We start from the raw sequence: 12622 nt of genomic DNA on the forward strand, positions 1-12622 counted from the left end.
ATAATAAAATGGAGTCAGATTTCAGTTAAACCTAAATTGAATAACTCTGCTCGCTGAAAAGACTGAACATGCAAGCGACCTTCATCCACCACTGGATAACTTCCTTGGACCATGTGTGTGGACCTTACATGTGTGCGTGTGTTTGAAAACCTCATGAGCCCAGAGCATTTGTGTCAGTTTAAAGCTGCAGTCCGTAACTTTTTTTTGGTTAAAAATGATCCTAAATCAATATTTGAGCAAGTACATAACCAGCCAGTTTTCAAAACTATTGCCTTACTTTAGCCTGATTCACAACGGTTATCTTATAATAATGTTTTCTAATTTGAGTGGTACGGGTAGGTTTTCGCGGGAAATTCGAGCATGGCGCTGCGTCATTACGTCACTTCTGTAAACATAAAGAAGTTGTCCCGGCTGCTAGGCTATCGCATGTGAGGATCCTGCAGGTGGCAGATCGTTTATAGCCTTTTCTCACAGCAGCCAGAATAATTAAATGTATCATTTTAATGGCGGATTGTAATCCATAAAGGATCATGTGTTTATGAAACACATTAAAATGAAATTACATTATATTCCAGTTATAAATGTGCTTCTGATTACAGATAGCCTGGGATTACAAAGATTTGCATTTTAAAGAAAACCAGTTTGAAGGGAGCATATTTTGCTTTTTGGGTTAAAATAATTTCTTAATATGAAATTCGAAGAGTATGACAATTAGATTAGACTGTGCAGAAATTGAAATCTACACGCTAATACACACTATACTCATAGTCACCAATGCTGATGCTGTTAACATTAATCATTTGAGAATAAAGTATAACAATAATAATAATTTGAACGGTTTGATGTGATATGAGCTAACCGATCTTTAGATTTAATCACCATTGGTAGCGAGATTTATGGTAATGCTTTTTTCCTCAGTTGGTCAGAACAAACGTGGCAGACTTGTTACTTACTTGTTCAGATGGCAATATACGGTGAAAATTCTTATTTGGGTCATATTCCAAGACGTAGGCTAGAATCTGTGATTGCGAAGTACAGTAACTATACACACCAGTGCGATGACTGACTGCCACACATACTATTCAGAACATTAGATTCATCCGCGCTGGAGCCGTGCCGACTCACAACCCACGCAAGCTAGATAATTCCGCACACAGCTGCAATTCCAGGTTTTCAAACAGAGATGGCGACAAAGAGGCAAAACTTACGGACTGCAGCTTTAACTCAAAATTGCCAGATGTAAACTCGGAATTGTGAGAAATAAAGTCAAAATTGAGATAGAAAGTCATAATTACTTTATTTCATGGTGGAAACAGGCTTCCATGCTTAATCTTCTGTTTGAATTGGAGCTACTGGATTAAAAAGTGGCCTCTCTCGCCTAAGATGCAACTTCCCATAGCTCACCTCAAAGTCCTTCTTGGTGCCGTCGAGGACTTCCAGGCTACCTGAACGTACATCATAACCAAAAGAGCGCAGTTTCTGAATGCGATATTGAATGATCTGCGTTGTCAGTTCTAACACTGTGGGAGTCTCCATGATCTGCTCCATACTTACTCCAGCAGTGAGGAGGCCTTTGAAGCGATCAGCTAGTATAGGCACAGAATAGTATAACAAGGCTGGACACTGAAGTACGATCTGCCTGAGCTCTGCTTCTGTGCATCCCAAAGTCTCCTGGGAGTAGTTGAGGGTGAGTCTCATACTTTCAGGGTTCAGCTCAGTAACATATCCCTTCAGTTTGGAAAGCAGCCGCAAGAGCTCATCGCCAGTAAAGCCCACGTTGCGTAGGAACGCCAAGTTATCGTGCAGTACCTCTGGAAGCTTTAGAAGCACGTAGGGATTCTGAGTAAGCAGCTTCTGCAACCAGGTCTTCATGTTGTCCTCCTTCCCACCCAAGTCCAAATAGGTCTTCTGCAGGGTCTGGATCATCTCCTTGTTTTGCTTCATGGGTCGGCTGAAGCTCTGAGGGGCGCTGGCCATGAGCTTGCTAATGATGCGTTTGTTGAGATGTAACGTCTGGAAATATGCAATGTTAGCTTTCTGGTTGTCGTGATCGGAGGACGAGGAGAAAAACGAGGTGGGGAATTTTTCAATGATTCCTACTAGATCCTTCTGGCTGGTGCACACTGACATCCACAGCTTTTTCTGAGCCTCCATTTGATCAGGTTTGCAGAGGATGGCCTCAGGATGGAGTTCCAAAATGCGGGCGATAACAGGCCCACTAGCCCCCATGTCCCTCAGCAGAGTGGCGGTCTCGTTCACGTACACGGGACTCTGGCGCAACACCCAACCCTTCAGCTTCCGGACTTTACTGATGTCTACAGACAAGTCGTACAGGGCGTTTATGGCAAGCGGGTTCTCTTCTTGAACGATCGAGGAGCAGGGCCTCGTGAGAAGCAAAGGAGTCACTTGAGCCCGCTGGCAGTAGAGACACAGCGATGTCGAGACTAATCGCAACATGTTTGCACAATCTACAGGTCTGTGGGCGGGGCTGTTGTTTGCATTGCATGCAAGTACTGTGCCTGAAACAATTGGAAAAACATATCAGAAAATCTACTTCAAGTCTCAAACTGTTTTAATTAAAAACTTCCTCATTCCCATTTACTCACGTAAAGCTGATATCACATGCAGTCTTTCGAGTGAACAGAATGAGCATTCAGACACTACAAACCATCTACTTACAGGATAAAGAATTGTCAGCAGAAAACAACTAGCTGTCTAATTGCTAACATCCACAAAATGCCAATATCACAGAAGAGCCTAATTATTTTACATCAACACCTAAGATAATTTAGGCTACTTATGGTAACTAGATATTAGCTTTGGAGAAAACAGCAAAATAGTAAGTAACTAGTAAGACAGTTTCTTTATAATGAGATCATGACATATTTTTCTTAGGATTGCAAAGAAAAACACTAGATACCTTGAGGGTCAAGGATGTCCCAATAGTTTCTGAATGACATTTATGAGACGACACTATTAACCCTCATGCTCTGTTTGGGGTCTTTCAGCTCATATAAATCAATTTATATATATATATATAAGCATTAAGAATTTACAGTAAATTGGCTTTTGAAGAAACAGAACAAAATATCAATGACACACCTTGCACTGAGGGGCACATAAACATTTTTGTTCAATAAAAAAATTAGAATAACACAGATTAAATGTCCACCATGAAAAATATTATAAATTAAGATTTTCCTTGAGTACATCAGTATCTATCTATTCACACTCACACACAGATTATACGGGGGAAGTCAGAACACTTTGGCCATTGATATGACATACCGAATTAATATCCTTTTCTGAAAGGAGAGGAAAAGAAAATGAGTTAATTTTGAGCAGATATCATTATTACACTTACATCAAACAAACATACCATAAAGTCAATCTCAACAGAACATGAGGGAGTGTGTTCTCTCTTATGAAACGTAAGTCATGACATAACAGAACAATCAATGACACACCTTGCACTGAGGGGCACATAAACATTTTTGTTCAATAAAAAAATTAGAATAACACAGATTAAATGTCCACCATGAAAAATATTATAAGTTAAGATTTTCCTTGAGTACATCAGTATCTATCTATCTATCTATCTATTCACACTCACACACAGATTATACGGGGGAAGTCAGAACACTTTGGCCATTGATATGACATACCGAATTAATATCCTTTTCTGAAAGGAGAGGAAAAGAAAATGAGTTAATTTTGTAATTATATCATTATTACACTTACATCAAACAAACATACCATAAAGTCAATCTCAACAGAACATGAGGGAGTGTGTTCTCTCTTATGAAACGTAAGTCATGACATCGAGGTAAAGAAACAAACAGCATTGTCTAAATGCGTCTTGCATTTATTAGTCGGCTTTAATATCATTATCTGAAACGTGTTCATAATACAAATTGATCAGTACCTCTGCAGGTCAAATCTGGTCACATCTTCAATACTTGACCTGGGGGAGACGTGGGCTTCTTTTATTCTGGTCGTGATGCCCATGCGGTCTGAGCACAACAGCGCCACCATTAGTACGGGAGGAAATCTAAAACCAGTAAATATAAAAACATTTTGATTTACAGAGTTTGATGGATAATACGAACACAACAAAGGGAAATATGAATTAACCACTCACCTAAACTACAAAATAGTAAAAACGGGCACTAATAAAATATCAACATTTATCAATGACAGCCAAACTATTTCTAGTTAACAGATAATTCTATTTTAAGCAGCAGTAATTCAGGACTGTTGTGTTTTCAAAACAGAAAAGTTGCTTAAAATGGCATCAGGGACTGTGAATTCTATAATCAGAACAGAGAGCAATTAGTTTGAATGGCAGTGGGGAGTGAGTCACAGTTGGAGCTTAATCACAATGCTGGATCATGCCTGCCTACTCAAACTGTTCACTCAGCCCACCCTTGAAGTCTCTACAATCTGGCGACTTACAAAGAGCTTTGCATTCAGACGGCCCCCACAGACTATTAGGTACCTGTAGGCCGACAAGGTACAGTTTAAGACAACAGATTTTCCTTATTTAAAAACCACGACTTATTTAGAGATGTTAAAAGCTCTGTCTCTCAAAATGAAACGTTTTTAACAAGCCATACTTTTAAACATTTTGAGGTCCCGCAGCCGCTTAAAATTACTTAAACTTTGCTTAAAAAAAAGAAAGAAAGAAAGAAAAAATTTACAGGTATGATAGAATAATAAAAGTAATAGGCTATACATAAAATATGTAAATATTATATATATTAATATACTGTATTTTCACATATAAACACATACACACACATATATATGTGTGTCTGTGTTTGCATATATATATATATATATATATATACACACACACACACACACACAGGTAAAACTCTAAAATAATTCTAATATAAATTTAGTTCAAATCTACTGATATGTCCACTGATTTATTTATTAGGCGAGAATTTGTCAACTGCATTATTTAATGAATTTCTTTGCCAGATATTGCAGTATGTTGTTGTAGTACAAGAGTGAACACTCATGTGAATGTTTTTCCCTGTATGCAAACAATCAGGTTTTTGCAGAGCATTGCTGAAATGTTTGCATATATATATATATATATATATATACACACACACACACACACACAGGTAAAACTCTAAAATAATTCTAATATAAATTTAGTTCAAATCTACTGATATGTCCACTGATTTATTTATTAGGCGAGAATTTGTCAACTGCATTATTTAATGAATTTCTTTGCCAGATATTGCAGTATGTTGTTGTAGTACAAGAGTGAACACTCATGTGAATGTTTTTCCCTGTATGCAAACAATCAGGTTTTTGCAGAGCATTGCTGAAATGGTTGACTGAAACTGTGACTCTCTGCAAAAAAAAAAAAAGTGTTCCTTTTTTGAGTTTCACTTGAGAATTAACTAACATAGACTGATTTTTTTCACATTGCATTTTCTCATACTCAGACACACACAAGATATAGCCTAAAGAGGAAGCGCACATGAGATAAAACTAGATATAGAGATAGAGACAGATCTTTTTTGATTCATGAGATAAAACTTTTAACAACAGCACACAAGATTAAAAGAAGAACCTTAAATGGAAAGATAAATGAGAACCATGTGCTCTGGGTTATAAGGGAGGATATAGGCATGAGGAAAATGAAGCAAGAAAAACTGCACCTGAGAAACTGAAGAAAAAAACCCTGCACTTAAGAAGGACAACATCCCAACGTGGGTGGATCTTAATGCCAAACTTCAGAAACAGGTTACTCAAATTTCTGAGTATGTGGAAGGCAACAGGCTGAAAGCAGTCTCACGGATGGACAGAGTAACAGGATGGTCCAAACCAGGTACACTGTGATACTTCTCGCTCTGCTGCTAGTGAGCAGTTTTGCAGGAGACCCAGAGCCCATTTTTAGAGTTCTTGGTGGGGAACTGGAGATGGGTTATTGCTTTGGCAATGACATTGCTGTGTACAGACTGAATGCTGATGGAAGGGAGCTATTGGGTCAGTTCTCGAGTCCCTCAGTTTTACCACCTGATGCCTTTAAGGGTCGGATCAATTTCTCCAATGATGTTGAAGGGCTCCTTGGTCTGACGCTCACAAATCTTCAGTACTCTGATTCTGGCATCTACATCAGAGATAAGGGTCGGATCAATTTCTCCAATGATGTTGAAGGGCTCCTTGGTCTGAAGCTCACAAATCTTCAGTACTCTGATTCTGGCATCTACATCAGAGAGTGCTGGAGTGGTAGCACTATGGAAAATTATCGCAAACACTTTCTCTACGTTTGTGACAAGGAGTTCAGCTTAAAGGAAATTTCACTGACACCCGGCACAGATGCAGATCTGGTATGCAATATGGGTTCCATTAAACATGCTACAATAAAATGGTACAGAGATGTGCACAACGTATCTTTGTTCATGGATACTAAGATTTCTTTGGAGCCATTACAAGTGGAGTTAAAAAGTCTCATTCGGGTTCATGGTGAAGGCTCATTTTTACACGTTTCAGATGAGTTTGTTCAAGACAGACCTCGTTTTTTCTGTCTGGTCATGGAGGGAGAGCAATGCAGGAGCTTCCAAACCATAGGACTACCAGAGGAGCCTGAAATGAAGACTGTTTATCGTTCTGTAGGAGATAAGGTAGTCCTAACATGTTCAGTAGACCACCTCAGACAGAATCACTGGAAAACACCTTTTGGGCAAGTTAACTCATCGGCACCAGTAGGGACAAGCAAAAATCAGATGTTAGTGTTAACAAGCATGAATTCTGAAGACTATTCCCTAGTCATTCAATCTCTCACTTCAGATAATTCTGGGAGTTATAAATGTTTCTCTACCTTCCTCGTTGAAGATTATGTTGTGAATGTGTGCCCTTTGCTTGAATCAACCACTATTTCATTTTCTGCAGAAGATAAGAAGGTGGTCCTCCAATGTAACTTCATGTCTTCACCAGCATTAAGCGATAAAGTCGAGTACGCCAGCGTTCTGTGGTATCGAAAGAATGCTGAGAAGGACATCCAAATATTGGACTCAGGGGATCCTTCTTTAACCCCACCTAATGATTTACAAGGTCGTGTACATTTCTCACAGGTAGATTCTTCTCTCATCATCACTGATCCCAAAAAGGAGGACAGTGAGATGTACTGGTGCGTGGTGCTAGTGGATAATGAGGATACTTATGACGGCGATGATGAGGGTGCTTATGATGGTGATGATGGTGGTAAGGAAGATGATGAGGTGGAACCCCATTCATGGATAATGGAGGAAGAATACATGGACATGTGTCTCTTTAGGCAGGTCACCAATCTAAAGTTTCACCACCAACCTAAAACAGAACGAAAGTTGGATTATACAGCTCAGCCTGAACCTGAAACTGAACCTGAACCTGAACCTGAACCTGAACTTGAACCTGAATCTGAGACTAACCTGACAATGTATGCTGTGTGTGCAGTGATTGCATGCTTATTATTACTGGCTGTGATCTGTATTGTGGTGGTTCTAAAAATAAGAGCTAAGAAAAGATCTGCCACTATTCCAGGAGGAGGTCTTAAACCATCTGAAGAGGAAGGAATAGCACTTAAATCAACAAAGATGTAGAGAATAAGGTTACTTCTTTTTGAGCTTCCACTGTTTTTACACAATGATTTGTGCATAAGGTTCATGAAAAGTGTAATTGTGAAAATTAAGAGGAAACTACTCAAGGTAAAGGGATACTTCACCAAAAATTCACCAGAAATTCTGTCATCATTTACTTACTCGCGTGTAATTCCAAACCTGAATGACTTTCTTTCTTCTGTGGGACACAAAAGAAAATATTTTGAGATATGTCTTTTTTTTTTTTTTTTGTACAAACAATCAAAATCACTGGCCACCAAAACTGCTTGGTAACCAACATTCTTCAAGATATCGTCTCTTGTGGGTAAATGATGAAAGAATTTTCATTTTTCAGTGAACTATCCCTTTAGAGTACAATTTCACCTTCATACCTGAAAGAGGAAAAACATTTGTAAGACTTACTCAAAAGGCTTACTCAAGTATTGCAAAAGGGTGTTCAGTATCACAATTACACATTTGACAATTGTTGTTTTTGTAAATGCTGAAATGGATCACAAGTGTGTCTCCTGGGTGATCACAGCAGCAAGACTCAGGCATGAGGGTAATGTAAAACAGCTACTGGCACGCGTGACATTTTCTTGTGCAATGAAGACAAGACCAGCTGGTTTGTTTCCCTGTCAAATCTTGAGTACACACTAAGCAAATGGTGCTTTAAAAATAAGCACACCATAAAGCCTGTATAAAAGTTGATTTTGCATGAAGACAAACATATGGGTCTTAAAGGGATAGTTCAAAGAAAAATTTAAAATCATTCACTCACCCTCATGTCGTTCCAAACCTGTATGACTTACTTCTTTGGAAAAAATTATGTCATACAGGTTCAGAATGACTTGAGGGTGAGTAAATAATGACAGAATGTTCTTTTTTTGGGGGGGTGAACTATCCTGTTAGCTATATGATTTATAGAGGACGGTGTACATATAATGCTTCAACATGCATTTCTCTTAGTTCTTTTCTGCATTTATGGTTCAAAATTGCTCCATGTCTTGTAAAAAACACCTCCATTAATCATGTATCCCATACTTTCAACTGCAAAGAGGCATTTAGCACTACTGAACTGCTGTCATTAGAACGTCATCTCTCCCATGACAGAGATCTTGGTAATGATAAACAACAGATGTGCAAACACATCCGTAAACATTTTCATTCTTCTTCTGACTGGGGACATGTAGAACACTTCCTGTTCTAATTTCTCTTTGGTTTCCATTAATGTGTCAACAGAGTTTGAATCTAATGCTGAATCTAATATCCTAGTCTAACAGCTGGCTGCATAAACACTGGCAGTCTAGAGAGCACTGTGTGGATTTGATGGACATGGTTATGTCATGTAAAGCTGCACTGGTGGTCCTGTGTGGTAACACAGATTAGGGAAACAGCTCTGTTAATGTGTATTCCAGATATGACCAATGTATTTTGCTGTGGTTGGGCAGACAGCCAAAGTACTATCTTTGTTAAATAGGTATTAAAATCATTTGAGTTTCAATGGGATGGTTGGAATTGTTTGAAAGCTTTAATCCATATTTGTGTTTTTATTACAACACAGGTGCGTTCTCAATGTATCCACTGGATAGAAATGATCCAGTGCTTTGTTAATGGATTTTTCTTTTTATAATAACAGCTTGATTGCATTCAAAAATGTTGTCAAATGTTTTTTTTAAAAAGTGCTTCTGGAACATGTAACGATCTTGATAATTACCTGAACATGTCATAGCAACATAACCAGAATAACAGAACATGTTGAGTGAGACACAAAGACACATTTAAAGAGGTGTTGATGGTTACCACTAAATAAAAACAGTGCTTATTTTTGAAAACAACTGATTAGACTGCCTTTGCATGATTGAAGCCACTTTGACACATCTAATCTCTACTTTACTCCAGTTTACTTTACTTTCTTTTCTTTTGATACATGTCAATGATTCATAACGAAGTGTCTAACCATGAATCATCCAGCAATGAAGACCAGTTCGACAGGCAGGTTTTTGGATGGGCCATGTCTGCTTTCACTTGTCAAAATAGGCTGTCAACCTCCCCAACTGTCATTATGCATTATGCCAAAAGGCAAGAGTCGTATTTCATGGGTGTCATTTGTGCTCCAACACACATTTGTATTTGTCTTAAAACCTGCACACGTCTGTCCTTTATTTCTAACATTTTGAAACATCTGTAGACCCTTAAGCTTTATTTTATTTAAAGGATTCACTCAGACTGTCTAGGTTATCTTATATAATATTTCCCAGGTTATCTGGGTTCTGCATGGTCTTGTCTTGTTTAAACCCATTTAACGACAACATGCATTGAAAGACATTACCTAAAGCATATGAAAGACATGTCTCGCCCCTCAGATATAATAGTTGCTGCACCCCTACTGATAAAACAGCTGCAATTTTCATCTAAAAGATTTTATCAGGACTGTAGTGAAGTGGATGTCCACTGGGGGGTGTCCTTTTTGTTAAGAAAATTAAACATTGAGTTTGTGGTGATCTAACTGGCCACCAAACCTTACAGGAACGAATGCAGTTTTTCTTTTCAGAGGGGGAAACAAAATGTTAACCGACCTATGAACCCTCTTTTTTATTATTTTATTTTTTTCATAAAGCATTACATGTTACATGACACATAATATGACTGTTTCCAAAAATATCAGTTCCTAGAGACGAGCCATGAATATAACTCAAAAAACGTGTCATGAGGCAATGTGACTTTGCCGTACAGCAACACTAAATCAAAAAAATCACATTAATAAACTCAACTAACCAAGCGTACTTGTCCAGACAGGATATGCCCCCTGAAATAGCCCTGGAACAGCCTAACCGCAATAAAATTACACACACACAAACACTATGAGCTAGGAGTGACTTCTAGGGCAAAAAAGCCACTAGCAGCATAAGTCCTCTTGCTTTCTGAGGGGACTAAAATTAAGGAGAGAGGATCATCAGGAATGTCTATCAATTAAAACTGATTCTAACAGTAGTGTGATGAGTGCTGGGCTTCTAGGTGAGATAACAGCTGTTCAAATGATGAATGAGGTTGACAAACCTGGAAAATTGATCAATCACTCACTGTTAAGAGCAGGATTATTAAACAGTTTAACGTTTTAATTGAATGAATTACATGCTATGCTGATTAAATATTTTAATTTCAAATGTACTGAAGAAAGCCTCCAAATTAACCAAATTAAAATGATTTAAAACATTACTTGTACATTATTGAATAGACATTGCAAAAATGCTTTTAAAAATTAGTGCTTTTTAAAATTAGTATAAAAATTCCTTATTATGAAATGTACCTATGTGTCAGGGAGTATAATTATTTTTTAAACAATTAATTGTAATAAATCTGTCCAGTAAACTGACAGCCCTAGTTAAGAGAATATTTGTATTACTTGATTTCATATTAATAGTCAGTTTATTTTCATCCTGTTGATTTCAAAATGTTTACTGTTTCTCTTTTGAAGTATTGTGTGGCTTAATTTTTTATGGAACCAGCTGCCTAGTGTAAATAATGTTTTTGTCCTAGTCTTCTTGTGTACACTGCCTCCTCCGGGTGTTTGTAGACCTGCAGGTTCAGCTTCCTGCTGCCATGGGCTGCTTTTCTTTCTCCCTGCATGCTATGTGGGTATAATTATTGCACCTAGCTTGTTGCATAGATATTTGTATGCATGTATGTTTTTGGCTATAGGGACATTAAAGACAAGCCTTTAGTGAGATGATGTAATGGGCATCATAGTATAGTATTATACCTTTTCAACAAAATCTAACATTATACTTTTAAGTTAGTGGGTTTGCCTGTGTTCATGTGTTTTTGATAAAATCTGTGATTTGTATTTGTGATATGTTAAGGAAGTTATTTGTTATAATATTAATGAACTTGATGAGGAGTTACATAAGAGTTCACACACACAAACACACACACACACACACACACACACACACACACACATGCATACATACATTTAGAGTATTATATTATAATATATGCTTGCAACCCTCATAGGTCAAGCATGGGTCAGATATATGAGGAAAATGAGGACAATGATATGCAAAATCACCATAAAAGCATAGGCCGTCAAGTAGTCCACACAAATCTTTCACTACTATTTCAAGTCTTTTATGATAATAATGGTGTGGGAACAGATCACATTACTGTTATTACACAATTATTAAGTTATTATTAAGTTATTTTTCATTGAAAACCTTTACATTTGCCATAACTCTCTACCTCGATTGTTCATGAACATACAGTAGGCCTACATAAGAGAACTAGCTATGTCCAATTAGTGAACAGATTTATTGGAGTCCAATCCTTTCAATAAATTGTTTGATCTGGTCCTAATCCGAATCAGGCTAATCCGATTCTCGGTTGACATCAGTAGGCTATTTATACTACTTTTGCGTGCTCTTATTCAGGCATTTTTTTTCTTATTCACAAAAAGCATCGCTCTGAAACTGATCCTCTAATGTAAACCCGACCATTACGCCGTTGAATGTGGTAAGAAAAAGCTACCCGAAATCGTGTTTTTGTGGGCATTTAAACAAATAAGCGAACAGAGTGCGCATTTGCGTGGAAAACACCTGCTAATAACTATAGTTTGGAAAAAGTATTTTACAGGACTATCCCCTTAGTATTGGTAGGTTAAGGAGTAGGTGTGGGTGAGGGGTTAGGATTAGGGGTGGGGTTAGGATAAGCAATCAGGTAGTGCCTTCATCGAGGGGGGGTCATAATTTGGGGGGTCAATACCGCACGCCGTTGGAGATTACGCTGCTGAGTTCATAAACGCGAACGCCACTTTCAGCCGCGTTCTTGCAATAACCGCCTTACTACTGGTGTGCATGTAATCAAATGTCACTGTTCATCACAAAAAGGTATCATATGACTTCATATGAACTGTATCTATAAACAGGGCCGTTTCTAGGCATAGGCGAGCTAGGCGGTCGCCTAGGGCGCCATTTATATGTAGTTTGGGGTAACAAAGGGGTTCTATAGGTTTGACTGAAATA

General features: G+C 38.0%; 1 protein-coding gene across 3 annotated transcripts; it reads right to left on the reverse strand.

Annotated features, from left to right (window-relative positions):
- Positions 1-1308: 1308 nt before the first annotated feature.
- On the reverse strand, positions 1309-8394 carry mterf2 (mitochondrial transcription termination factor 2). Of its 3 annotated transcripts, none has more exons than XM_016552489.1 (4): positions 8383-8394; positions 3926-4051; positions 2607-2671; positions 1309-2519 (listed from the first exon to the last, which is right to left on the reverse strand). In XM_016552489.1, exons 2-4 carry the CDS (start codon positions 4033-4035, stop codon positions 1327-1329), a joined length of 1368 nt encoding a protein of 455 aa, XP_016407975.1. In that variant the 5' UTR covers positions 4036-4051; positions 8383-8394; the 3' UTR covers positions 1309-1326. The 3 variants fall into 3 exon arrangements, with proteins under 3 accessions (XP_016407975.1, XP_016407985.1, XP_016407993.1); XM_016552499.1 differs by lacking the exon at positions 8383-8394 and adding an exon at positions 3666-3682 and having other exon boundaries at positions 3926-3993; XM_016552507.1 differs by lacking the exons at positions 2607-2671; positions 8383-8394 and having other exon boundaries at positions 3926-4000.
- Between the last annotated feature and the right edge of the window lie 4228 nt (positions 8395-12622).

The sequence above is a fragment of the Sinocyclocheilus rhinocerous genome, unplaced genomic scaffold (assembly GCF_001515625.1).
Source record: "Sinocyclocheilus rhinocerous isolate Xijiao unplaced genomic scaffold, SAMN03320098_v1.1 scaffold2055, whole genome shotgun sequence".
NCBI lineage: Eukaryota > Metazoa > Chordata > Actinopteri > Cypriniformes > Cyprinidae > Sinocyclocheilus > Sinocyclocheilus rhinocerous.